The 27,569-nt window shown below is 51.0% G+C and overlaps 2 protein-coding genes across 3 annotated transcripts; one reads left to right on the top strand and one right to left on the bottom strand.

The window, feature by feature from the left end:
* The first annotated feature begins 1,560 nt into the window (after positions 1 to 1,560).
* LTK (leukocyte receptor tyrosine kinase) lies at positions 1,561 to 12,109 on the top strand. Its single transcript, XM_021009271.2, is given in 21 exon segments — positions 1,561 to 1,750; positions 3,006 to 3,152; positions 3,494 to 3,659; positions 4,120 to 4,270; positions 4,414 to 4,560; positions 4,722 to 4,878; positions 4,984 to 5,166; positions 6,131 to 6,229; positions 7,145 to 7,297; positions 7,995 to 8,093; positions 8,294 to 8,489; positions 8,839 to 8,929; positions 9,272 to 9,336; positions 9,536 to 9,665; positions 9,868 to 9,965; positions 10,210 to 10,302; positions 10,435 to 10,536; positions 10,774 to 10,908; positions 11,019 to 11,109; positions 11,463 to 11,846; positions 11,848 to 12,109. Coding segments are annotated over 21 exon segments (2,853 nt in total). The 5' UTR covers positions 1,561 to 1,707; the 3' UTR covers positions 11,971 to 12,109.
* On the bottom strand, positions 8,560 to 24,044 carry ITPKA (inositol-trisphosphate 3-kinase A). 2 transcript variants are annotated; one of them, XM_078151350.1, is made up of 7 exons: positions 23,321 to 24,044; positions 14,565 to 14,661; positions 14,164 to 14,380; positions 13,809 to 14,013; positions 13,559 to 13,660; positions 13,351 to 13,422; positions 8,560 to 10,323 (listed from the first exon to the last, which is right to left on the bottom strand). In XM_078151350.1, exons 1-7 carry the CDS (start codon positions 23,852 to 23,854, stop codon positions 10,297 to 10,299), a joined length of 1,254 nt encoding a protein of 417 aa, XP_078007476.1. In that variant the 5' UTR covers positions 23,855 to 24,044; the 3' UTR covers positions 8,560 to 10,296. The 2 variants fall into 2 exon arrangements, with proteins under 2 accessions (XP_078007476.1, XP_020865038.1); XM_021009379.2 differs by lacking the exon at positions 8,560 to 10,323 and adding an exon at positions 12,576 to 13,246 and having other exon boundaries at positions 23,321 to 24,034.
* Between the last annotated feature and the right edge of the window lie 3,525 nt (positions 24,045 to 27,569).

Raw genomic sequence — 27,569 nt, 5'->3', positions numbered from 1 at the left:
CACTATAAAAAGAGCTGTCCCTGTGTACATATGAATCCTTTGCTTCTTTCCTTGGTCTCTTTGGGCATAAGCCTAATAATGGTATCACTAGGTAAAAGAGCATACAGAGAGCTTGGTAACTTTCTGGACCTACTTCCAAATTGCTTTCCAGAATGGCCTGTGCCATTTTGACACCAACCGTACATTTATGTGTTTCTTTTCCAAAGCCCATTCAAAATTTGTCATTTCTTTCTTTTTTTAGTTAATTTTGCCAATCTGATGGGTGTAAGGTGGAATCTCAGAATTTCCTTAAAATATTCGTTTCTCTAATAGTGATTTGAAACATTTTTTTTTAATATGGTTCAGTGTTGGCTTTTTAAAGTCTTCCAGGGATATGGCCAATCTCTACCCAGCCAATGGCTAGCTGCCCTTCCTGTTCAATCAAATTAGTTCTCCCCACACTTTGTAAACAGTGACAAGGTCTATATTATCTGAATATTTTTACTTTCTAAGGTTAAGTGCACCCAACAATCCTTGCCCTGTAAGAGTTTACAATAACAATTTGGGATGCAATACAACAACAATAGTAATTACCTAATTGCTAATGGCATTTTTATAGTGCTTTAAGGTTTGCAAAGCACTTTACATGTGTCATATCATTTGATTCTCAGGACACCTCTGTGAGGGAGGTACTATTATTATCTATTATGCCATTACAGATGAGGAAGCTGAGGCTGAGAGAGGTTATGTGACTTGCTTCTTAGAGTCATGTAGCTAATAAGTTTCTGAGACAGGATTTGAACTCAAGTCTTCCAAGTCCAGCATTCTATGCATTATCCCACTTCATGTCTTACATTTGTGTCTTACTTACAAAACTTTCAGACATATAAGCTTGAAAAATAAGCAAGGCGGGTAGTATCCCCACTTTACAGTGGAGGAAACATGACTCAGAGAGAGTAAGAATTTGCCCAAACTCATACCAGGAGAAACTAGAACTCAGGTCGTTTGACTGCCTAATCTAGTGCCCCCACCAGGGAGCAAATCCTTGTACATGAAATGTGAGTAAAGGGGTTTATGGCGTGGGTGTGTAGGGATGTGGGTATGTAAGAAGGTATAGTATGCAATGTTAGTTTCTGGGCCCATTAACCCTTAATCCAGAGACTGGATAGAATAGTCAGAAAGTTAAAAAAAAATTACACCTCAGTGGACATACAAATCTCCACTACTCCATCTCTCCCAGGCAATGTCTGATAAAACTGCACCGCACATCACACCTTACAACTCTCTATCAATGTGGCAGGGAAAGGACAGACTCTGTTGTCCGATTACTCTGCATACGAATTTCCTCCCTTAGCTCCCTAGGGCATCCATGTAACTGGGGCACAAAAACCCAGGGCGTTATGAGCTGCTGTTTGGCCTCTCCCCATTCTTAACCCAATAATCCAAAGACCCAGTGGCCAGTCCAACGTGATTTTTGGTCAAAAGATTTCCTGTAAGGACTTGACTAGAGGCATACGCAGGACCCTGGTGCAGAGGCACCCTCCACTTCCCTGGTTCCTGAGCTGCTCTGGCCACGGGTCTGAGACGGGGTGTGGCTAGGGCGGGCTCTAGGACCCTGAGGGGCCTTGGGGCGGCTGGACACTCCTATAAGCCTCAGGCTGTCTGACAGTCCAGCACAGCTGCTGCGGAGTCCTTGCCCGCACCTGGCTGGCCTGGGCGGGCGGGGTGATGGAAGGCCTGCTTCACTTGCTGCTGTGGCTCAGCTCTGGGGGTAAGCGCCATTGCCACTGACCGCTTGTATCCAGCACCTGAGAGGCCCACCCGACCTCGCCCATCCTTCAGGAGGTCGGGACTGGACTGAGGACAAGCTGAGTCTTCAGGCCCCCAAGCCCAGAAGCTCTCCTGCAGCCTGTCAGGGTGGAAGGGGGTAGGCAGGGGCGTTGGGAGGGACCCGGGAACAGCCTGCACTTCCCAGGTTCCCAATAGGCGTCTTACAGTGGCGGGGCGGTGGGGGGTGGGTAGCGTGGCCCAGATGACCCTTCCACTTTTCCTGTGATGTCTCTGCCCTCCAGGGGGCCCCTCCCTGAGTAGTGCACCTGTATCCAAGTCCCAGGAGATCAGGGGCACGTCTGGTTCCGGTCCTTTCACTAGGAATAGATTTGAGACCCTGGGAAAGCTGGGGGAGATTGGGTTTGGGGGGAACTAAGGGAGAATGATGTGGGGAGCTGAGGATTGGTAGGGAAGGGGGCCCAGCCCAGTGGATCATTGAGCCGATGGAGAGGCAGCTCGTCTCGGAGCTCTGGATTCTGTCCACCAGAAACAACAGAAAGGGCAAGCACTCGGGAGAGGGAGAGGGGGTGTGTGTGACGTGAGAAGGGGCCATACAGATAGGTATCTCTTTGTGCGCCTGTGGTAAGGGTCTGCATGGTTTTGCCAATGCAATGAGTCAAGAGAGTTCTGCCTAAAACTTTCTAACCCCTAATTCTTACTTCCCTGCCTAGTGAAGCATCTCTATCTCTCCCTACTCCTCACCTTGCTTTGAAGGCAGAGCACTCTTTAACCCAAAATTAGGAAGCAGGTTTTGAGGGGTTAAGCCTAAAGCTTAACCACTAACGCCGTAGAATCACAGGGATTATGGGATTTTAGAGAGAGAAAGAACATGAGGCCATCTAGACAGGGGTTCTACAAACCTGTGGATAGATTTTATGAGGTCCAGCTAACTTGTATGGGGGAAAAATACATCTTTATTTCATTATCATTGGTTTTCTTTGTAATCCTCTGTATTTTATTTTATTCTGAGAAAGCATCCATAGGCCTCACGAGACTGCCAGAGGGTTTATGACAAAAAAGGCTAAGCATCTCTGATCTAGACCTAATTTTACAGACCAGGAAGCTGAGGCCCATTTTCTTGCCCAGGGTCACACAGCCGTTAGTGCCAGGGCTGAAACTCCAGCCAAACCCATTTGCCACACTTTTCTAATCCACACCACACCCCTCCCCCTGTCATCTCTGGATTTCTTCTGCAGGTGTCATTCTCTGCTCCTCGAGCTCCGAGTCTCCGGTCCCTACCCTGCCACTCCCGCCTCTGACGCCTCCTGTCCCCAGACTCGAGAGGACTGGTGTCGCCTCCCAGAGTGGCACTCAAGAGCCAGCAGCTTCCCATGGCCTTTCCGGTGAGACCTCGGGTCTCCCTAGCTGCAAGCTAGCTCCCTAGCTCCCTCCCTCCCAAACCCCACAGCTTCCCTCCTACTCCCGTTCTCCTAGTCTCAAAATCCTGATCCCACGCCCAGACACTTCTAGCCCCACCACCCCACCTCTGTCTCACTGCTCTAACTCCTGGGGCCTCCAAAAGGAAGCCACGTTGAGCTCGCTCTTGCAAGCTTTTTTAGACATCAGCTATGAGCGGCTGGACAGGATGTGAGTGAGGGACGCGAAGCCTAAAGGTCCGAACCTCAGTGACCCTCCCTTTTCTCCTCCCTCTCCCCCTCCCCGTCTCCCCTGTCCCCGGGACTAGACGGGCAGTGGCTATTCTCCACCTGCGGAGCTAGCGGGAGGCGCGGCCCCACGCAGGCGCAGTGCGACGGGACGTACGCGGGTGGCAACGTGGCGGTGACCGTGGGATCAGAGGGCTCACTCCGAGGAGTGCAGCTCTGGAAGGTGCCGGCCCGCGATCGTTATCTGTAAGTGCCAGAGCTGAAAGAGTACAGGGCGGAGGCTTAAAGTGATTCACGCCAGCCCAGATACTGTGCTGGTCAAGGGACTGCCCCAACTGCGGTTAGGAAACATAAGTGGTGAAAAGAGAAATAAGCGGAGGACGGATTCCTCCCGGTTGAGAGCTTTCAGGGGTTACAGACCCGTCAAGCCTAGGATCTTTGGCTAGAAAACCCATCCCAGCGAACCCTGGCCTTACCTTGCCCCCTTCTCCTCCCTGCCTCACACACCCTGCTCCCGACTCCAAGAAAAAACAAAAACAAAAACCCACCACCAAACCTTTATGGAGATACAGATAACGTCTACTGAGCAAACTCATCACTTTGAGGTCACCAGCATAGGCACTTAACCCGAACCCTAACTTTCTCCTGGGGAGGGATCTGAACCCTGGATAGAGATGGCTAAGAAGCCAAGGCCGGCTGCCCACAGGATCTCTGCCTACGGGGCCGCTGGAGGCAAAGGCGCCAAGAACCACAACTCCCGGGCCCACGGGGTCTTCGTCTCGTCCATCTTCACCTTGCGCCAAGGGGAGCTGCTCTACATCCTGGTGGGGCAGCAGGGAGGGGATGCCTGTCCCGGAGTGAGCAATGGGGGGGATGGGAAGGGGACGGGCAGGGGAACGGAAGCCGCTTGGAGTTAAGTTTAGAAAGCGGGGCTAGGATGGAGAGCTGTCGGAACCCACTGTCTGTTCCCTCCTTGTCCTGTTCCACTCTGTGCTGGCAGGGGAGCCCGGAGAGCCAAGATGTTTGCCTCGGGACGTCTTCAGCGGCGGAGGAAGAAGAGAAGGCGGCTGGAGCCCCAGGGTCCCTGGGTCCCAGGCGCTGGGCTGGAGGGGGCGGGGGCGGTGGGGGCGCCTCCTACGTCTTCCGGGTAGGTCCCATCTACTTCCCCGTCGCCCCCAAGGGCTGCCTGGATCCTTCTGGCTCTTGTCTCCATCCCAGAACCTAAGGGCTCTCCATCCTCCCCGCTCCACGTGAAGGAGGGTCCTTGGGAGACTGACCCTCTGACAGCGCCCATGACCTTTTCAGCAGCTGCAGTCCGGAGAACTGGAGCCTCTGCTGGTGGCTGCGGGCGGTGGGGGCCGAGCCTACCTGAGAAGGCTACAGAGAGGCCCGCTGAGGGCCACGGAGGAGAAGCTGGAGAACCGGACTTCTGCGCCTGGAAGTGGCGGGAGGGGCGGGGCCGCAGGTGAGAGGGTGCCTGCTGCCTAAATGACTGGCTGGAGCGTGCCATGGGTCCCCACGACTTCCTTGGGGCTGCCTGCTCCAGCTCAGGCTCTTGTCCGTTCTGCAGGTGGAGGAGGCGGATGGAAATCGGGGGCTCCCTCGGCACAGGGCGGTCGCTCGCTGCTGGAGGGAGCGGAGGGCGGCCAAGGCTGTCCCGGAGCCTGGGCTGCGCTCCGCTGGGCTCCAACTGGTGGCTTTGGGGGCGGGGGCGGACCTTGCACCGCAGGAGGCGGCGGCGGAGGCTACCGGGGTAGGTGACTCCCCAACAGGGCTGGCGCAGAAAGAGGTTTCCCTGAGTTCTGGGAGTGGGGAAAATCGGTAGCTCGCCCTATCCTTGGGCACCACGGGCATGGCCATGATTTGTGGGATCAAGGATGGAGTGCTGCCCAGTGATTTGGGGGTGCAGGGTGAGAGGAGACAGCAACCAAACAGTAAAATGAACAGCAAAAATATTGGCATTAGCTTGTAAACTCTTCCATTTCCCCCACTTTCCCTTTGAAGCCCCTGCTCTGGGATCTACCAGGCAAATAGACATCCCCTCCAGCAGTCAAAAGAATCCTAATGTACCGTCCTTCGGTTTATCTTCATCCCTACCATAGATGTTCATTTGAATATGACAGGGCTTTTTCTTGGCACCCCTGAAATCACACCACATCTTTTTATATTGTAAGCCCAGTAAGTATGAGAAGTATGAGAAAAGCATCCGAGGGAAAGACTTATGAACATGCGTAGTGTGATTTCAGGGGTGCCAAGAAATTCTTTGTTTCATAAACGAGAATCTCTGAAAATGTTGGAGTTGAGGCCAGTGTGATTTGCTTTCTCCCTTCATAACCAGACAATGGGATTGTTATGGCACTCACTACATATTCTTCTCTCAGTTCGCCATTGCTCAATATCCCTGCTCCCTTTCCTCAGACTTGCAAAAAATGTGTGCTAGATGGAAAGGGCCCTAGCCTTTGGGACCCCTGAGTTCTGTGACTAAGTCCCACTGTGTCATTTCAATAACAATGGATTTGCAGTCAAATGACCTGGATTGGAATTCCAGCTGTGTGACACTGGAAATATCACTTAAACTCCCTGATTCTGAGTATCCTCACTTGTAAAATGGAGAGGTTGGACTCCATGACATCTACGGTCCTTACTGGCTTAAATCCTGTGTCTGTCTTGGGCCATATGTCAAACGTATGTCTCTCCACCCCTCCCTCCCTCCCCAGGGGGTGATACTTCAGAGACAGATGATCTTTGGACAGATGGAGAAGATGGTGTTTCCTTTGTACACCCCAACAGTGAGCTCTACCTGCACCCTTTGACAGGTATATATTTCCCTTAACCTTCTCTGAAGTCCTTTGCATGCTCAATGTAATAACAACAGTTGTATTTATTGTTGTTGTTCAGTCCTGTCTGACTCTTTGTAACCCTTTTGGGGTTTTCTTTGCAAAGATACTGAAGTGGCTTGCCATTTCCTTCTCCAGCTCATTTTTACAGATGAGGAAACTGAGGCAAACAGGGTTAAGTAACTTGCCCAAGGTCACACAGCTAGTAAGTGTCTGAGGCTGGATTTGAACTTAGGTCTTCTTGACTCCAGGCCTAGTGCCCTATCCACTGCATCACCTAGATGCCCTTAGCTGCATTTATCCTGCATTTAAAAAGCTTTACATACATTGTCTCATTTGATCATCACAATAACCCTACCTTTGAGACAGGTCCTATTATTATCCTCATTTTATTTATTTTTTTTAATATAAATTTATTTATTTTTAGTTTTCAACATTCACTTCCACAAGTTTTTGAGTTCCCAATTTTCACCCCATATTATTCCCATTTTACTGAGAAAAGTTAAGTGACTTGTCTTGGGTCATTCATGCACCTAAGACAGTTTTGACTGACTTCAGGTCCTGTGCTCTATCCCTTATGCCACACTGTACTCCCATCACATATATTGGGTCTGAGGTCCAAATGGAGCATATGATCTGAGCAGTGCTTCATTGATAGGTGTGTAGGCTGTTTGTTAACTGAGACAGGGGCCTTCAAGGCTTCCCGTTCTCAGGGCTGTTCTGATAATCCCTTATTCTGCCCGAAACTTTGACAGAAACCTGATACACTAGGCTCTCTCTGTCTCTGTCTCTGTCTCTGTCTCTGTCTCTGTCTCTCTTCTTCTTCTCTACTTTGTGGCGAGGCTTCCCCGGATTCCCCTTGACCCTGTCATTTCTTGTTCTGGTGCTCAACAGTCACGGAGAACCATGGTGAGGTCCATATCAAGCTGCACCCTAACTGTAGCCACTGTCCTTTGAAAGAATGTCATTGGAAGGCTGAGATCAGAGAGGCTGTTTGCATGTGCCCAGAAGGCACCGTGTTGTTTGGAGATAACGTTACCTGTACAGGTACCACACTGCCTCTCCCTACCTCTCCTCAAGGTATATCATCTCACCCCAATCCTTCTTCTAGCACTTTCAGACAAGAGCCCACAAAGCCTAAGGTAGGGTAGGGCTAAAATACAGGAAAGGTGGACAGGAAAGGAAAGCTGCATTTCCTCATCTCCTCCTTCCAGCTGGGGTGAGGCACGATCTATTAATGATTAGATGGGTCCAGAACCTTAATTATGGCAGAGTGACTGGGACTTTGCCCCAAGCTACCAAAATTTTGAAGAAAGGTGCTGATAACATTTTTAGTCCTTCAGCAACATAGGAACAAGCATGCTTAGAACCTGCCAAGAATAATTGGTTAAAATAGGAAGCTACCAGATGGCAGCTTTGCCCCACCCCTCAGACATACCAGGTAAGCTCTTCTCCAACCTGGCCCTTTCTTGATTTGAAGTGGACTTACAGTGTCCAAGGATCTCTGCCATGTTCTCCCCCTCCCCGCACCCCATTCCAGGAAACACTTTGGGCCAATTGCCCCCAAGTGCTGGTTATGAAGAAATTGCTGGTTATGGCTGTAAGGGTACCTGACCTTGAATAACCTTCCAGGTTGGAAGGATTTAAATTCAGTTGCCTGGGAGAGGAACTCTTTTCCTTTCTGGAGTGTTTCTCATATAGACATAGTCAGGGGGTCTAGCCATAATTGGGCTTCTCTTCACAGAACTGCCCACTCCTCTGAGTCGTTTGATTCTGACCATGGTGGTGGTGGTGGTGGCTTCAATCTTGAGCCTACTCTTGATCTGTGGAGGTCTGATAGTAGGTAAGGAGCACCTACTGGACTGGCCATATAAGATTCCATCAGAGGCTGAGCCATGAGAAGGCAAAAGAGCCTCGAGGAGCCAAGCCCAGGTGGGCAGGGCCTTCAGTAGGAGGTGGAGTTCTTGGTGGAGGAGGGAAGAGCCTGGGAGATGGGTTTGGTAGTATATGTGCCATGTACAATCCCATGCCTGCCGTCTACAGCACACCAGCAGAAGTGGTGGGGCTTGTGGGGGACAAGGCTGCCAGGCACCGAGTTCTCTCTCAGCAAACTTCGCACCTCAGCAATCAGAACTGCCCCCAACCCCAACTACTGCCAGGTTGGGCTTTGTCCACCCCTGCCCTTGCCCCTCCCACCAGGGCTTCTTGAGGTTCCCAGAGGCAATATCACTCTGCTCAGGTGAGACTCCTCAAAGCTCTTCTCCTAAGGCCCTTACTACCTCACCCCACCCCACCCCACCCTCCTTTCCATCCCCTTTTCCTTCCTTCAAACCCTCCACTGTTCTTGTTCCTCACCAGACAGAATTATTTTTCAGGACTTGGGTTTTAAAGAGTGGGAAGGTTTCAGGGGGCCACTAAGAGCTCAGCTACTCCAGGTCCATCCAGATGGATATGCAGTAGGTGCTCAACAAATGTCTGTATGAATAAATGAAATACAGGTTTTTGTTCAATCTATGCAATTGCCAGTCCTTTGAGATTCTTCCTAGACCCCTGGCCAAGATCCCTGATTTTGACTTGTCTTCCTACAGAGCATTGGGACATGGTGCCTTTGGTGAGGTGTATGAGGGGTTGGTGCTAGGTATTGCTGGTGGTCCCACACCACTTCAGGTGGCTATCAAGGTGAGAAGTGCAATCTAGACTCAGTATGCTCAAGATGATCCTAAGATCTAGACTTAAAGTTGGAAGGAATATTAGAAGCATTCGAAGCCAACCTCATTATTTTATGCTTTAGGAAACTGAAGCCCAAGCTAACCCAGGGTCACAGTTAGTGTTTGTCTAGTACTCTACCCATTACACACACAAATATAGCATTTAATGATAACAATGTTGGAGGGAGGGAGGTGCCATATATGGGTACTAGGGTCTAGAAAGGGGGATTAGGGGGACCTCCCTCCCCAAGAAGATCATGGAGTGATGACGTCTCTCTCATCCAATCTCTTTCCTCTTTCATCTTCTCCTTAGACCCTCCCTGAACTCTGCTCCCAACAGGATGAAATGGATTTCCTGATGGAAGCTCTCATCATCAGGTATCCTTTAGGGCTTGGGGGATAAACAGAGGGGGCATCCCTCACTCCATCTTTTCTAAGACTTAGAAAGTTGCACACTGGCACATGTGGGTACGTGCATGTGCGATAGTATGCACATCTCTCTCTGTGACTGTATTTTTGTGTCTGGCTATGTTGTGTTGGTTTGCACACTTGTGTGTGGGTTTGTGTGTGCCCTCAGTAAGTTCAGCCACCAGAACATTGTGCGGTGTGTTGGGCTTAGCCTCCGGGCTACACCTCGACTCATCCTGTTGGAGTTGATGGCTGGTGGGGACATGAAGACCTTCCTGAGGCACAGCCGGCCTCACCTGGTGAGCACCCTTCCCTAAAATACCTGTATCCATGAAATCTTCTGAGTCACCTCCTTACTACTCCCTTGCTCCCACCTAGAGACGCCAAATTCTCCTTCCAGCCCAAATAATCTGACTCATCTTGGGCTCCATCCCAAGTCCCTATCTCTCTGGCCTTTGGGTTCTTAGATGGAGTGACCCTCCATCCTCCCTTGGTTCCCAGGGCCAGCCTTCCCCTTTGGCCATGCAAGATCTACTTCACCTTGCCCGTGATGTGGCCCAGGGCTGCCACTACCTGGAGGAAAATCACTTCATCCACAGGTTGGGGAGACTACGGGGAGGGAATATTGGCTCAAGGGGACACAGTACCTTAGCCCCAGGCCCCATGGAACCTTCAAGTCTAACTTTATATATCACAGGTTGGGGAAGACAGATAAAGAGGAAGGAAATATCTTAGGAAGGAAGGACAAGAAGTCCTTGAGTCCAGGGACCAATAATGGGTAGGGAGGTTGGGGATATCTGTCAGGTACCTCCTTTCCTGGGAATTGAAGCAATGTCTCTACAGGGATATTGCAGCCCGGAACTGCCTCCTGACCTGCAGTGGGCCTGGCCGAGTAGCTAAGATTGGTGACTTCGGGATGGCTCGGGACATCTACCGGTGAGAGGAGTTGGATAATACCTAAAGGAGGGAAGGAGAATGTACTTATAAATGTTGGAATAGCAGGAACAGAGGGGATCACGTGTCCTGCGGAGGCTGTGTTGGCACCAATTTCGTGCTTCCTTTTTATAGAGCAAGTTATTATCGAAAGGGAGGCCGTGCTATGCTACCTGTCAAGTGGATGCCCCCTGAGGCTTTCCTGGAGGGCATATTCACCTCCAAGACTGACTCCTGGTAACAGTATCCTATCAGCCCAACCATGGGAAGAGGCGTTCTGGGCTGGGCTTTTCCTTTGCTTCAAAGGTGGGCTCATTGCAATGCAGCCCTAGCTGCTGTCCGTCCAGGGTCTGAACAGGACCTGGAGTGAGGGGTTTGGGGGAGGCAATGGGATCCAATAGCCTGAGGAGGAAAGTCTGAAGGTGTAGCTATTGTGCCCAGGTGATGTCAGGCTGATTCCTGGCTATGGCACAGGTCTTTTGGGGTCCTGTTATGGGAGATCTTTTCACTGGGCTACATGCCTTACCCTGGTCGCACCAACCAGGAGGTGCTGGACTTTGTCACTGGAGGAGGCAGGATGGACCCACCTCGGAGCTGCCCTGGTCCTGTGTGAGTAATGGGTGCTATCATCCAGTGGATGATGGTGCCCAGAGAGGTGGGGAGGGGGCCCGCTGGGCGGGAGCACTGCACCAGGGCAGTAATACCAAGATTCACTCCAGGTACCGGATCATGACCCAGTGCTGGCAACATCAACCTGACCACCGGCCCAACTTTTCTAGTGTCCTGGAACGGCTCCAGTATTGTACCCAGGTGGGATGGCACAGGGGTCCTAGGATCATAGACTTAGAGTTTGAAGGGACCTCAGAAACCACTCAGTCCAACCCCTTCATACTACAGATAAGGAAACCAAGACTCAGGAAGGTCGTGGCACTTGTTCATCACACAGGTGGGATTCAAACCCAGGTTTCCTGATTCTGGGGCCAATGAATGCTCTTTCCACTATACCATGATGCTTCTCCTGAGGAGGTCTTAGGTCACATGTAATGGAAACTATTGGAAAAAGAGAGGTCTGAGAGACCTCCTCAGATCCCTGAGTAACACTTATCCCGTTCCTCTGAACCAAATTTCTCCATAACAGTGAAGTTAGGCATCTCCCATTCCAGGACCCGGATGTGCTGACCACACCTCTGCCAGTGGACCTAGGGCCAGCCCAAGAAGAAGAGGGAGTCTCTGTGCTGGGGAGCGGTCTCTCAAACCCCCAGCTAGCTGCTGGGGGCATGAACACTCTCCAGCCTCAGGAGCTACGGGTTGACAATCTTGAGACTTGGGGAGTGAGTTGCCCTGGCTCTAAGCGCCCTAAGCCTGGTGGGCTCCAGCTGCTGGACAAGAGGCAGAGTCTATGGAATCCCACATATGGGTCCTGGGCTGAGGGTGAAGACTCGGGCATTGAAGAGAGCAGCACTTCCTCCCCCAGTCCCTCCCCCACCTTTCCTAGCTACCCGGGTCACCCAAATCCCAATTCCCTCCTGCCCCTGACTCACCACCTCCCTGACATGTGATGATGGGTTATGCTACTTGTCAGGGTGGGAGCTGGGAGACAAAGGGGGAGTCTCTCAGGCTGACATGGAGGCACCTAGCCCATCATATGCCAGCACAGTCATCTCAGCCTGACCCCGCTGCAACTCCTGTTTCCTGAAGTTGTGTCAGGCCTGAGACTCCAAACTGGGGGTTCCTTTACCTTTGCTGAATCTGCCCTCTGAACTTGTATCTATAGTGCACCGGAATAAAAAGCTAGGTTATTGTGTTGGAAGGGTTGGGTAGAGCCAAATTATCAGGTAGGCTCTGATGCCCAGGCTGCTGCCCAAGTGAATGGCTACAGGTTGTTTGAGTCCCCATCTGGCTGTTTCAGGCTGACTTTAGACTTTACCATCCTTTTCTTACTTCCAAGGCTTCACCCTTGCTTCTGGGCTTGGACAGATAGTACTGATGACTGGGAGAGAAAGGGGCGATAGGATTATAGATGATGTTGCATGGAACCTCAGAGCTCCCTCCCTCAGTTTACAGATGAGGAAACTAAAGCCCAGAGATGTTAAGGAACTTGCTCAGGGTCACACAGCTAACAAGTGTCTGAGACCTAAATGGACCGGATGTCTCCACCACCATTAGTCTCTGTGTTACACCATACTGGTCCGGTCAGGTCTCAATGATGGCGAAGGTTCCTTTCAAATTCTAAATTGTTGGATTCTATAGGAGGGAAATGGGGCAAGGAGACACAGTACCCTGCATCAGTGAGTTTTATTGGAGAGGGAAGGGAAGGAGAGAGGCACCCCGCCCCTCCTCCCTAGTGTTGAAAGGCCAGACCATACAGGTCAGTTAGGAAATAAAACTCCCAAATTGGCTCCCTTCCTCCCCCCTCCCCATACCCAAAGGGCTCGGCAGCAATCCCTCTCTCCCAGGGATGGGCAAGGGAAAGGAGGAAAAATGAAACTGTTGCTCCTTCCTCTCAATTAGTGTCATTCCTCTTTAGGAGGGCCGGAGCTCTGGCATATGTACACTCCTAGCCGTCAGTCAATCTGCAGGCCCCCCCCAGTGGAGGCCGGGAGAACTGCAGTCTCTGTCTTGGAATCCTCGGGATTGCAAGCCTGTATTCCTTAAGTCCTGTGCATGCAAGACCCGGGCAGCAGCAGCCGGAAGGCCTATCGATGGTGGCCCGAGGAACTCTGGGGTGGGGACGGGATCAGCCTCATCTCTCAGCCAAGCTCGCCAGGATGCTGATGAGATTGTCCAGCCCCAGTAGGTAGCCATCCTCTCGGTTGCCTTCTTCCCAGGGCCGCCTGTGGTCCAGGGTCTGCCCATCAGGCAGCTGAGTGGTCTTGCCGAAGTCAATGAGCCACACACCTGTGCGACGGCTGTGGTCGTGCACGAAGAGAAGGGAGCTACCGATTACCTGAAACGGAGTTTGCTCAGCGGCCACTAGGGTACCAGACCGTGCTCCACAAAGTCTATGCACCCAACCCCGTCCCAGCCCACCCTACCCGGGATGCTCCTCACCTCGTGTCTCCGGAAGAACTCTGACACGCTTAGGGTGTCTCTGATCTGTTGTAGTCGGTTCAAATATTTCCTCTGGACAGGAAAGAAAGAGACAGGGTTAAAAAGAGGTTAGAAAGGAGACAGCAGAGGGTCCACTCCAAGTTATGACCTGGGATTCCAGATTCTAAATATCCTCATTCCTACTTCCACTCCCACCCCCGGCTCTTACCAACACTTCGGCATCCTCTTCTACAAACTCGGCGAATACCCGAACTACCTGCTCCCGGCTTCGGGTCGTCTTGAAGTCGGTGCTGCAGGACCCATCGGCTTTCTAAAGGAAGCGGGAAAGGAAGAGGTGAATGGGTTCAGGCTGGGGAGAGTCTGGGGGCTGAGGGGACAAAAGGTACCTCTGATGGCTATTTAGAAGCACTGGCCCCTCTATTAGGGGATGCCCGGAGACGAGGGCCCAAGGCACTCACCTTGATGCCCTCGATGCGAAAGCCCAGCGTGGTGCTGGAGCTTATCCCCTCCCGCCACTGCATGTAGCGTGGCTTGGTAACAGCGCGCTGCGCGTGTTCTTCATCGGTCGGGGCAGAGGGGTCCACAGCCACCATCTTCTTGTACATATCCTTGCGAAGCTTGGGCCGCTCTCGCGCCTTAGTCAGTTCTTCTTCCAGGTAAGTCCTGTCGTAAAGGCGACGGGTGGGAGACCATGGAGTGAGGGGAGGTGGGCAGGTCTAGGTCTGAGACTAAGCCCGGGCGCTAGACATGGCCCGCCTCCCTCAGCCCCTTCCCCTCCCTAAGGGGCACGCAGACACTCCGCAAGGCGCTCACCTGACACCCATCTTGCAGTCAAGCACGCAGGGCCCGTCGAAGCCGGCCAACAGGTCCTGAAGCTGCAGGTAGCTTTCGCCGTCTCGCTCCACCACGCCATGGAATGTGGGCACGCAGTCTCGAAGCGCGTCGCCCATCAGACGCGCTAAGCAGCTGCGCTCGGGCTCCGAAGAGCGCTTCAGGATCATCCCGTTTGTTCCTGCAGCCTTGAAACTTCCTGAAGAGTGAGAGGATCATCGATCAGTCCCCCGCTCCAGTCAGGGCCCCCCGCCCCTGACGATTGTTACTTTCCCCATCCCTCCTCCAGCACCCAGTTCGATGGCAGAAGTTCTCCTTTCCCTGACGGAGACCAGTGGTCTTCTATACTCAGCGCCCACGTCTGGCCCATTTAGGCTCCTTACCCGTGTGACCCGCCAGCTGCACCCAGGCGTAGCGCTTTTTGAAAGGGCTGATAACCGGGAGGTTCACCATGGTTCGGATCTTCTGCCAGGGGTTTCTCTGAGGAAGAAAAACAAGGGGACAGAAGTAGGGTCTCATAAGCTTTACTGTCCAGGGTGGAGTTCTCAGCCTCATACACTTAAATGAAATGCCCCACGGTCCCTTCCCTTGGGGTCAACTTCCCGGCCCCTTCAGTCCACAAGTCAGAGAGCTCTGAAGCTAGGGGCGGGACACAGGAACAGGTCTCACCCGCCCTACAAGCTTTAGCATGGGGGGGGGACAATGGGTGATTAGAAAGGAGGCAGTACCCTGGCACTATACCATGGGCACTGGGTCCCACTTTAGCACCCGGCTAAAGGCCTTGCCTCTTTCTTATCTGACAGCAGTTGTGGACATTGGGGTTCTGCCACGTGGCTAGGGACCGTAGGGCAGCAACAGAGACCGAACTACCCAGCCTCCTATACCCAGGTTGAGACCTGGATGAGATTATGATCAGAGAGGGGGCAGAAAATTAAGGAGAGTGGACGTTTGGGGACAGACTCTCGGTGCCCAAGTGTCTGACCAGTCTCACTTGTCCTCCCCCCAACACCCCTGCCCCCTCCATTCACCCCGCCCCAGATCTTACTACCCTAGTTATCAGCGTCCTTCTCCACCCCCACCCCACCCACCACACCTCTACATCTCTCTCCATAAAAATATAGTGTCTCGTTCGCTTAGGACATTTATAAAGACATTCCCAGCACGGTGTTAACCATTTAATCCAATCAGCTAATTAATCAATAAACAAACATTACAACGGCAGGCACAGTGCTAGGCGCTAAGAATAGAAAGACAAAAAATAGTCCCTTCCAGGAGCTTGAGGGGGGGGGGAAGGACAAGAAGTAAAGACACAAGTAAATACTACACGTATATAGATAGATATGCAAACACACATACATGTGACAGACCTGTGATTTCATGGTGTAGGAAGAATTTCCTATATCATCTCTTCATTTTAGTCTTAGAAAGTTGCCTGAGTACTGATAATGGCTAATAGCATTTATATAGAGCATAAAATTTGCATATACATACACACATGACAATCATGGAGTTTGAATGGCCCAGAGTCACACAGTTGCAATGTAATGACGTCTCTGCATGTGCGTGTGTGTGTGTGTGTGTGTGTGTGTGTGTGTGTGTGTGTCTGTGTGTGTGTAGTAATTGAGTGGACACTAGTAATTGGGAGGATTAGGAAAATCTTCATGCAGGTGGCGTTTGAGCTAACTTTTGAAGGAAGCTAGGATTCTGAGGAGCAGAAGGGAGGAAGGAGTGCGTTCCTGGCCCGGGGTATAGATAGTACAAAAACAGGGAAAAGAAAAATGACATGTCATTTACAAGCAATAGTAAGTGGGCCGGGTCTAACTCGAAAAGCAGAGGGCCTGAAGGTTAATGGTGTGTTTCCATGTTCCACCGATCTATGCCCTTTAAAAAAGAATCTCTGAGGATGGGGCAGTTTCTTAACCCAGGGATCCTCAGGCTTTTTGAGAGGGAGACATCCCTTTCATTTCCTCAGAGCAGAGAACCTAGGGGCAAGAAAATGAGGTATGAGTCCTATGCTTTATCAGCAGCCCTGGGGGTACAGGGAAGGAGTGCTAGATCAGCAGCCCGGAGAGATCATAATTTGAACTGTACTCCGGGCATTACCTGTGTGAACTTGGTTTCCTCATCTGTGAAATGAGAATAATAATACCACTATCTTACATGACTATCTTAGCGGTCAGACCCCTCCTCCCAACTTAACCAATCTTGACATGATTATGTCAAGCACTTTATAAACCTTGAAACAATGACCATATATACCTTTAGTAACTGTATTATAGGCATCTAGATGGCTCAGTGGATACGGCTTTGGGCCTAGAATCAGGAAGACCTGAGTTCAAATTCGGCCTCAGACACGTGATACCTGTGTGACCCTGGGCAAGTCACTTAACCTTTACTTAGTTGACTGCAAAGGAGGTCAAGGAGAGTTGGACACCACTGAACTATCTGAACAAGAAATGATCTTACATGACTGTTGAAAAGATCAGATGAGATGATCATGCCAAATGCTTTTTTTTTTCAAGTACTTTATAAACCTTAAAATGTCATTTATTATCTGGAGTCAGAGGACCTGGGTTCTTTTCCACATTCTGCCATTTGCTACCTGTGTGATCATGGGTAAGTCACTTAAAAGAAAGCCTTCTGAGCCTTGGTTTCCTTATCTGTGAAATAATGGAGTTGCACTAGAGATGGAATTAAGGTCCCATGCAGCGTTAAATCCTATGATTATTGTCAGTTTTGGGAGGTGGGAAGTAGAACCTGGGTGAGGTGTTTAGGGGAGGAGTTTCTGTCCCCTTCCTGTGGTAATCTTAGCAAATAAGCTGATCCCATGGCATCAGCAATCAGACCACACAGAGATCTATCAAATAATGCTCTGAGATCAAAGGGAGTTGAACAATCAATCTACTGGCTAGGGATCACTGCCTTATCTAAAGAAAAGTATTTCCTTTTAAAATAAAAAGTAAATGTATTGTTTTTAACATTCATTTAAAAATTTTTGCAGTCCAAATTCTCTCCCTTTCTCCCCTGCCCATTAAGAAGCAATATGATAGCAAGTATACATATGAAATCATGCAAAACATATAGGAATGTGTTTCTAATGAGGAGAGTATTGAATGGCTACTCCAGGGGCTGGTGTGGGGTGAAAGGAGCAGTTTCAAAACGCTTTTGGGCAGGGAGGTCTCTATTACCCAGTCCCTGGAGGCTAGCTCAGAGAGTTAGCAACCTAGCCACTCTACACAGTCTATAAACTAAGGCTTGGAGGAGTACACCTTTGTAATCCTCTCAACACAGCCCCTTCTCTCCTCTTATACTGCCACCACCCTGGCTCAGGCCCTCATTTTCTCAAGTCTGGGCTACTGAAAGAGCCTGCTGGTTGGTATGTGTGCTACAAAGCTCTCCCCATTCCAGTCCAACCTCTCTCCATTTGGCCACCAGAGACTTTCCTAAAGCACAAGAACTTCCAGGTCACAATCCCCATTCTCTGCTTAATTTACTCCAATAAGCTCCCTATCATTCCCAGGATCAAATATTGAAAAAAAAATCCCTTGGCATTCAAAGCTTTTCATAACCTAACCCACTCCCTTACCTTTCCTCACTTGTTACACCTTATACAAATCCCTACCACCCCACCCCATGTACTTTTTGGTCCAGTGACACTGGCCTCCCAGCTGCCCTTACACAAGACCCTGGGCAATTTCACTGGCAGAGCCTCACACCTGGATAGCTGCCTCCCTCTTCTTCTCTGCCTCCAGAATTTCTTGACTTCCTTCAAGGCCCAGCTAAAAATCCCAGGTTCTATAGGAAGCTTTTCTCAATTATTCAATTCTGATGCTTAATTCTCTATCGATTATTTCCTATTTACTTTATGTATAGCTTGTCTATATGATGTCTTCACCATTAGATTGTGGGCTCCTCAAAGGCTAGGACTGTCTTTTGTCATTCTTTCTATCTCCAGTGCTTATCCCTGTGCCTGGCTCGTAGAAAGCACTCACTGAATGCTTACTGACTGCCTGTGTAACTCTTGGGGGAGGGATCTGGCCACTAAAGTGTGGTGAAAATAGAAGTCCTTGGCCTTTTGAGGAGCTCTCCTCAACCTCCCTGTCATGATTAGCGATGCCTTCCGAGCCTGGGAAATACAGAGATGGCACTTCAATTTGCAGTATTACATAGCGTGGCATAATATTAAGAACATATAGAAGTCAGTGGGAATCGTGGTGAGCAGCTTTAAGTTTGGAGGAGCTGAGTTCCAGTTCTTACTCAGCTCACTTGCTCCATGTGAGACCCTGGGCAAGTCTCCTATCCTCTCTAGGCCTCTGAGGTTCCTCATCTGTAAAATGAGGGGGTTGGGTTACATTACTTCTTGAAGTCTTTCTTATCTCTGAATCTATGATCCTAAGACTTAGCTTCTACTCCTCATTTTTTTAATTTACTAGTCTGTGACCTTGGGCACAAGTAACAATCTCTCAGAGACTACTTTGATTTCTTCACCTGCAAAATGGGGTTAACAACACACCTGCCTTACTTATTTTACATGCTTAGGGTGGGGATCAAAAGAAATACCGCAAGAAAAAGCCTAGTTAGGTTAACTCCATTGCCATCAGATAAAAATGAACCCCTTCTAAATGTTCCCTCAATTATGTGGGTCAGATATTGCACTTTTGCCTGGAGAGAATTTTCAGACATAGAAGGAGGTAACTGCAAGTCCCGATTTCCTCCCCACCCTCAGCAAAATGGATGAAGTTTGTCTCAGGCCTGTCCCACCTCTCAGGATATCTTCCCCTTTGCAGCCTCTAAGTGTTCAGGTTCTCCCCCAGTAACTTTATTGGCCAGCCAGGACCCCACCAGGGCCAGCCCTTCCCCCTCTCCCTTCCCCACCCCACCCCCCCACTCTAAAATTACCTGCGCTTCCACTGCACCATCAAATCAAAACCTCCATTCCCACAGGTAAGGAGAAAGTAATTTGCCTAATCAGATCAAGTAATTCACATTTCACAGACCTAACCTTCCCTTGAGGGTATTTGCATTTGAAAAAAGCAGCTTTTAGACTATCCAGATTTATCTCTTAATTGTTGGGAAGTGGGAAAAGTGTGGAGACTGAGGGCAGTCTATAGGCTAAGAAAGTCAGTAGAGACTGGAAGACTGCAATTTTATAGTCCAGCCAAGACGCAAAAAGGTGATGTGACCTTGGGCAAGTCACTTAACCTTTTAATGCCCCAAGACACTCTGCATTTATGGGAGGGCGCTTCCTTCCTAAAAAAGGTGGGGGGGAGGGGCAACAGGGGCATAGGCAGCTATGTGGTGCAGTGGATAGAGTACAGCCCTGAAGTAAGGAGGACCTGAGTTTAAATTCAGCCTCAGACTAGCTACGTGACCCTGGGCAAGTCACTTAAGCCCAACTACCTCCCCCCCAAAAGGGGGGGGAGAATATAGGAGATATTTTTGAGCCTGGAAAGCTCCCTGCCTCTTCACAAGCTCTGTGCTCCCCCAACCCAAGACAGAACAGAAGCACACAGGCACTTCTAAGAGTTTGAAGTATCCTCATGAGGCTGATTGCTATCCCATAAGCAAGTAGGGATGGAAAGAGAGGTTCAAGACTGCATGGTGAGATGGAATGTTCATAAGACTGAGAGTAGAGGACTTGGGTTCAAGTCTTTGCTCTGCCATTTATCGATGATGTGACCTTGGGCAAGTCACTTCCTCTAAATTCCCCATCTATAAAAGGAGTTGATTAGAGGAGGTGATCTTCAATCTCCCTTCCCGCTCTTGTTCCTTGATCTATTACTCTGACTCCATCCAAGTCCCAGTCCCTAGTTCCTCAACACAGCCTCCAGACAGTAACAAAGTTTGGGAAAAGACCCCAAAGTTATCAAGTCCCAATTCCACTCTCGGAAAGACTATCCCCTCTTCTAAGTTAGAAGCTGGCTTTGCACCCTTGATCCTAACTTTTACGCTCAGACCAGATTGTATTGAAAGGTCAGAGATGCCCAGGTTCCTGGATCTTCCAGGATCGGGGGCCTTAGGTATAGGTAGGGGTATACACCTTGACTGGCACATATATGCAAAGAAGCAAATCTACACCCCTGCTCCTGTGCAAGCCTTCGCCTTTGCCTCTGCTCCCCGCCCTCCTGAAAGTAGTTTCCTGGCACAACCCAAGTTGGGACAAGGAAGGGGCGGGGGACCCGAGATGACTGTCGTTGGTAACCCCTGCCTGAATCACAGCCCAGTGGACTGGCCAAAAGCCAGCTTCAGTCTGGACCAGGCTGAGCAGGTACAGCTGTTCTGGGAGCCTGACCAAGATTGGGCTAGAGTCAACAGGGGAACCCGTGCCCTTCTGGTGTTGGGGAAGCCGGGCCGAACCTGTGGGCCCCGCCTCCAAGCGCATCCGGCCCCTTCCCCCTGGCAGGTGCATCCTCCCCGGGTGCCGCTTCCTGCCTGTGGCCAGGGTGATGTTGAGCCGAGCTCAGTGTCGATGGGTCCCAGGGTAAGGCATGGTGTAAGAAAAGACAGAAGGGATTCTCACAGTCTCGAGTCAGGCCAGGGGCAGGAGAAAGGCCTCGAAACTCCTGGGCAGGAAGGCAAAGTCCGCTTGTGTCCCTCCCCCGTCCCCCAGGCAGCTTCGGTCAACAGTCCCCAGCTCGCTTATCTCCCGCCGCCGCTGTTTGCCTTCGGGGAGGCCCACTGCAAGGCTGGGGGATGGTAAGAGATTGGGGACAGTTCCCAAGTCCCGGGACCATAATAGGCCTTTCTGTGCTTCACCTAGTCCGTACTTAACCAGGGCCCGAGCCAAAGGCAACCCCTTCACCACAAAGAGTCCAGGACTCTTGCTCCCTCTTGACCCAGGCCTCCCCAGTACCGTATCGAGTCCAGGTAGGAGGCAGGAGACGAGGGAGGGGGAGCAGCGAGTAGCTGCCCCCGCGAGACCCTCCTCACACCTCGAGCTGCGCCCCCGCCTGCCTCTCAGATGTCGGATTTGAGTGGCACAGCGGCCGCCCCCGAACTGCTGCTACAGCTTTTCGAGTAGGGGGGATGGGAATAGAAAGAGGAGATGAGTCGAGACTAAGGCCTAGGAGGGAAGGAGCCCTAAGGAGTCCCATCGCCCCAATTCCGGGGTCGTCCACCCACACACATTCCTTCTTCGGTCTCCTAGTTTCCTATTCCGACTAGGCAGCTTGAAGCCTTCCCAGGTTTTTAGCCCTACCTCAGTCCCTAGAGCAACCTGTCTTGTGCTCAGGCACATCTTGGCAAAGGGAACACGTGTGTGTGTGTGTGTGTGTGTGTGTGTGTGTGTGTGTGTGTGTGTGTGTGCACGCGCGCGCATGCGCGCGCGCGTCCCTCTAAGAAGACTTTTATTCCTTCTCTTGTCATTAACCCCCTCAAAATTCCCAGGAGACAGGTATTTTTAGCTCTAGATGGTGGGGAATTGAGTCACGGAGAGATTACGTACACCAAGTTTGTCGCAAAGTCAGGAACCTCTCCATGGATAGGTTCAGCAGTCATCCGCCACTGCACCCCACTATTCCTACCCCTGTCCTATTCCTTGGCCCAGCTCGTGTACTCCTGCTTCCAAGAGGCCAGAGAAGGTGGCCCTCCATTCTCTGGGTAGGCCAGGAGACACCTGGTCCAGAAAAGCCAGAAAGACCAGGTACTGAGAAAAAAGTTCAAAGGTGCTACTTTTGAACTGAAGGATCTTAACTTCTCCCTCCTCCCTTGTTTAAGTGAGTGCCCCTGGCTTCCCTCCTCCTCTTTTCTCTCCCCACCCCAACCCCACACTCTACTCCATGGGGCTTTTATGTAAGTTCGAAGATGGAACAGCTCTCTCATTCTGGCCTCAGTCAGGAAACATGGGCGCGTATTTCAAGTATTTTATGGTGCTTTGATCAGAAAGAGAAAGGGACAAAAGACCTGGGTATGGAGAAGGGTTAAATGTGTCTCAAGCAGTACCATGGAAAGGGAAATCTTTGATTCCTGAGTTTTTCCGTTTCCTGTAGCCTCCAGCCAAAGAGAAGCAAGGGAGAGTTGCTAAGCCTCAATTTACCTCCTTACAGAATGACCATCCCACCTCACCCCTTCCCCTTTCATCGACTCTCGCAAGTCGAGTCCCAAGGCCTGGACTGAGAGGAAAAGGGGGGTGGTGGTCACCTTTCCTCTGGGCAGATTCTAAGCCCTCCCCCAACTCAAATGGTCTCCTGTTCCCACGTCAGGGAACAAGATGCCTGCCGGGAGCCCAGAGCAGGCGGCGGCGGCTCTGAGAGCAGAAGCCAGGAGAGCCACTCCACACCCACTCGGGAGAAAGAAACCGTAGCAACTGCGGAGGATGGGAAATACGCCGTCCTGGGGTGGGGGAGGTAGCACCCTCCATTCCAAGAGCTCCTGAACCCTTCGCCAGAATAGGACAAGTAAGCCTCGCCAGTACCTGAGACCCCTTCCTCTGAGAGCCAGAACTGGAGTGTTATGTCACGCTTCTCCCATTCAATTCAATGTAATAAACATTTATTAAACGCCTACTGTGGTGTAAGGCCCTGGCTTAGGCACTGAGGATGTAGCTCCAAATTCAAGCTCTTTTTCCCCAGAGCCTACAGGCATATTACGGGGAATCAGTCTTGGGGCAAAAGCTGCTGACCACCTACTCATTCTCCAGATACTCCGTCCCGGAGTTAAGGCGCTGCCAGGATGGCCCATCCCTTGAAGAAGTTTCTGAGACATAATGTCACTTCACCCATTTCCAGGGGCTCTGGGGTCCTCCCTCAAAACCTAGAGGGACTAGTCCACCTAGCCTGGCCCTCCCACTCCTGAGTTGGGGAGCCCATCTCTAATTTTCCCCTACTTCTACCAACACGAGTTCTAGGGCGTATGGGCAGCAGACTGCACCTGGAGCGGGATAGGGACCAAAGAGTAGGGGCGCTGAAGGCTCCTTCTAATGTAGACCAGACCCCAGGTTTAGGGTCCCCCTAGGGCTTGGCTTCCTCGTCTCCCCTCCGATACTCCCAGGACCTTTCTCTGCCAGTCACCTACCAAGGAGGTGATGAGTCCCGCGGGAACAGCCCCCAGTGCTGTCGCCTCTTCTTGCCCTACCCCGCCCCCAAGGTCGACCCTGCCCCGCCCCGGTTCCTGTCGCCGCTTCTCCCCCACCTCCCCGTACCTGGACCACTTCTTCGCTCTGCTCCAGCTGTACGTTGCCGCGGCTCCGGCTCTCGCTGTCGCTCAGCAGATCGTCCTCGGAGTCCTCGGGCAGTGACGAGGAACCGGTGGAGGAGACCGACGAGGTGGAGAGGCGGCGGGGCTGCTGCAGGTGCGTGGAGCCCGCGGTCTTGAGCCAGCCTCCCTCTGGCTCAGGCGGCCCGGGGCTCGACGGAGCCCCATCCGGCTCCTCTGCCGTCACGGTCAGCTGCGGGATCATCACCGGGGCCGGGGCCGGGGCCGGAGCCGGGGCCGGGGCCGGGACCGGGGCCGGGGCTGGATGCGACAGCCCGTTAGGGACCCGTCCTCCGCGCCGCTTACCCCGGGGAGCCCGAGGGCCCCCGGCTGCTGCAGCCGCCGCGGCCGCGGCACACCGAGCCTCGAAGAGCAGGCGCAGCTCCCCGACGCTCCGCCGCGGGGCCCGAGCCAGCGCTGGGCTGCCATGCCCGGGGTCCCCCGGCTGCGCCATGCCCGTCGGGCCACCGGGGAGTGTCATGTCCCGGGCGGAGCAGCAGAAGGCGAGCCCACAGCCCGCGGCGCCGCGGGGACTGGGGATTCTCGGCGCCCACAGCTCCGGTCGCCCCGGGGGGCGGGGCTGCGTGGGGGCGGAGCCACCCCGAACGATCCCCACCCCCGGCCCGCTCCTTTCATTTTCAGAGAAACCCTCGGGCTGGGCAGGGCGGGGCTCTTCGCGGGGTGGAGGGGGGGGCTGGCAGAAATTAGGGCCCCAGCTCCGCCCCGACTCTGGGAAACCCCGCGGGGGACTTCGGGGGAGGGGCCCAGGAGGAGACGCCAAACCTGGGGCCCAGCCCTCCGTGGCGTCCGTGGGGAAGAGGCCCACTTCACAGCCACTCAGTCTCCGCCTCCGGGCGTTTGGCTGAGAGTACCTGGAAGCTTGCCCAGTCCCTAGCACTGCATTCCAAGGCTTCGGGGCTGGAAGCGATTCCGGGAGGTGGGGGCGGGGGGGGTCTGGGGGCTTTTATTCCTGCACAAACCCTCAGCTCAAGGCCACGTGCCTTTATTTCTGTACCCGAGGAGAGCGGGGCGGGCCGGGCCGGAGGAGGAGGAGGAGCCCAGACCTTCCTCGGGCCACCTATTCCTTCACCCGCCTTATCTCTTGCATTCCTTGGCTATTCCTCGGGCAGATCGTTTCCCATTCCTCACTGTCTCCAGTGCTTTTCCAGGCTCCGAGGCAGCCTCGCTGCCCTCCCTTTTCTGCCCAAGGTTCTCTGCCGCCCGACTCCCTTAAAGAGCTCCCACCCTGTGGGCGTGGGCAGGAAAGCAAGGGACTCTGCCCTGGAGAAGGTGCTGAGCTACCTAAGCCAAGGTCTCTTTTCCAGCTAGGTTTCTCCTCCCTTTGGCATAGAACAAGGTCAGGGGGCGGAAACCTTACCTCCCCAGGTACCAAGAGCGTCACCGTGGCCTGGGAGCATAGGCCCATGCTTGAGACCCTGGCAGGCTTGTAGAGGGCAGATAAGCGGTCCCACTGATTGATCTTTAAATCAATATAGATACAATATAGATACAGTATTTGCCCCAGGAACCCAGGGTACACCATATTCTTGTCCCAGATCTCCCATTAACTAATTGTGTCACCCGAGGCAAGTCACTTGAAGGAGTTTCCTAATCTAACAAATAAATTGTAATAAAAAAATACAGCATCTACTTCACAGAGCTGTTGTGAGACAAAATAAGATAAAATATGAAAGCTCTTTTAAAAGACCCTTGCAAATGTTAGGAGATGCTTGACGTAGTAGATAGAGGAAGCTACACCAGGCCTCAAAAAGACCAGGGTTCATGCCACTGATACTTCGTGGGTGACACTGGGCAAGGCTCTGTGAGCCTCCTTTTCCTAACCTATAAAATGAGGATCACTCACCTATCTCACAGAATTGTTATGAGGATCAATGGAGATAATAAATGTAAACCAATTGTATAAGACTATAAATTCAAGCTGTTATTATTGTATGAAATATAGTAAGTCATGGAATATGAGTACTGGAAGGGACCTTGAGAATCCAATTTTACAGATGAAGATAGTGAGGTTGTAACCTCTCTGGGTCTCAGCGTCTTCATCTCTAAAATAACAACAATAACAACAACAACTTAAATTTATGGAGAGCTTTACTATTGACAAATCACTTTCTGGGTGAGGTAAGTACAAGTATCATCCATTTTATAGATGCAGAATCTGAGGCAAGTTAAGTGACTTGCTCAGGGCCACACAGCTGGAATGAAAGGGGTTGTGACTTTGAAAGTGTTCTGTGTCTTTTCTTGTGTGTATTACAACCAAACTGGGCTAATTCTAATAAGGTTAAATTCAACAGGGATTTATATAAAGATGGTGGTCAAGTCCCTTAAACTCTCAGAATTCTAGGAAACGCCCCATTGCGGAGAAGGTGCCAATCTTCATTGGTTATAGAGGGACTTTCCTCACCAGGCAGTTCCCAATACCAGTGAAATCTCAGATCCAGGAACTAACCCTAACCCCGTAATACATCTAAATTATAGGTTCCCTAAGGGCAAAAACCACATCTTTTACCTGATCTACACACACACACACACACACACACACACCCTTTCCCCGATAGTCAACGTGTAAAGATTAATTGGCTGTGCAAGTGGACAGAACTAAAGGAAATAAAAGGGACGCAGACTCTATATTAGGGAAAGAGACCTGATAGACACTGATAAAGATAAAAAGAGGAAAGTTCTCTCATTGTATCAGCTTTATAGGGACAACATAGAACCAAAGTGAACAATGTAGTCTCAGAGTGTAAGAGGAAGGAAATTGGAAGAAAAGAAAGAAATGGAAATTGATAGGAAGAGAAAGCAAAGGAAATACTGAGGGAGAAGAATGAAAGGGAGGAAATGAAGAGAGAGAAAGCTTCCAGGACATGATGCGTCTGGCTCTTCTTCCTAACTATTCCTTGGCACTCCTGTCTCTGGCTAATCTTTTGTGTGTGTGTGTGTGTGTGTGAAAACAATTTAAAAAATTTTTTTTAACTTTTGTTTTTAAAACTTTGGGTTCCAAATTTTCTCCCTTCCTCCCTCCCTACCCACCCTCATTGAGAAGGCAAGCACCTCGATACAGGTTATACATGTGTAGTCATGCAAAACACTTCCATAGTAGTCATGTTGTGAAAAACTAAGTATATTTCCCTTAATCCTATCCTGCCCCCAATTTATTCTATCCTCTCTTTTGACCTTGACCCTCCTTAGAAGTGTTTGCTTCTGATTACCCTCTCCTCTAATCTGCCCTCCCCCTCTATCATCCTCCTGCTCTCTTGTCCACTTTCCCCCCTATTTTCCTGTAGGGTAAGATAGATTTCCATACCCAATTGAATATGTATGTTATTCTCTCCTTAAGCCAAATCCGATGAGAATAAGATTCACTCATTCCCTCTCACCTTCCCCCATTTCCCCTCCAATGTAAAAGCCTTTTCTCGTCTGTTTCATGTGAGATAATTGATCCCATTCTACCTCTCCCTTTCTCCTTCTCTCCACATAGTCCTCTCACCCCCTTAATTTTATTCTCTTTCTGACTAATCTTGTAGGTTTTCTACAAGACTTAACATTGGATTTCTTCTCCCCTTCCTTCACATCCTCTTCTTCGGCTTCACTCTCATGACTTCAACTATTCCTTCTACCCAAATGATCACATCTATGTCTTCATCTGAGACCTCTCGTCCAAGCTCTATACCTAGAGTTTTTCAATTTTTGGCATATGATAGATGGACCCTTTTGGCAGTCTAGTGAAGTCATATGAAGGAAATGCTAAATTTCAGTTAGAGGTCAGTGAAGATAAAGATGCAGTTTTCATCCCATCCAAGTTCATGGACCCCTTGAAATCTAACCATAGACCACTTTGGGGGCTAAGAACTCCAGCTCAAGATCCACAGCTCCAAAGGGCAGCTAGGTGGTGCAGTGGGTAGAGCTCCGGCCTTGGAGTCAGGAGGACCTGAGTTCAAATGCGGCCTCAGACACTTGACACATAGCACATGCTAGCTGTGTGACCCTGGGCAAGTCACTTAACCTCAATTGCCTCACCAGAAAAAAAAAAGATTCACACCTCCAACTTTCTATACAAATATCCACCTGTATGCTTATTGTTATTGTCATTTTTTAGTTGTGTCTGACTCTCCATGACTCTATCTGGGTTTTCTTGGTAGAGATACTGGAGTGGTTTGCCATTTCCTTCTCCAGCTCAT

The sequence above is a fragment of the Phascolarctos cinereus genome, unplaced genomic scaffold, assembly GCF_003287225.1.
Source record: "Phascolarctos cinereus isolate Bilbo 61053 unplaced genomic scaffold, phaCin_HiC Scaffold_3;HRSCAF=262, whole genome shotgun sequence".
NCBI classification, from domain to species: Eukaryota; Metazoa; Chordata; class Mammalia; order Diprotodontia; family Phascolarctidae; genus Phascolarctos; species Phascolarctos cinereus.
This window is presented reverse-complemented; position numbering and strand designations above follow the sequence as displayed.

What these genes read in the sequence shown, in the direction of transcription:
- ITPKA (XM_021009379.2), bottom strand. Translation starts at nt 23,854, where the DNA reads ATGACACTCCCCGGTGGCCCGACGGGCATGGCGCAGCCGGGGGACCCC. An exon ending in GCAGCTGGCGGGTCACACGG is followed by an intron (nt 14,381 to 14,564) that starts GTAAGGAGCCTA and finishes CTCACTCTTCAG; the next exon opens with GAAGTTTCAAGGCTGCAGGA. An exon ending in GACTGCAAGATGGGTGTCAG is followed by an intron (nt 14,014 to 14,163) that starts GTGAGCGCCTTG and finishes CCTTTACGACAG; the next exon opens with GACTTACCTGGAAGAAGAAC.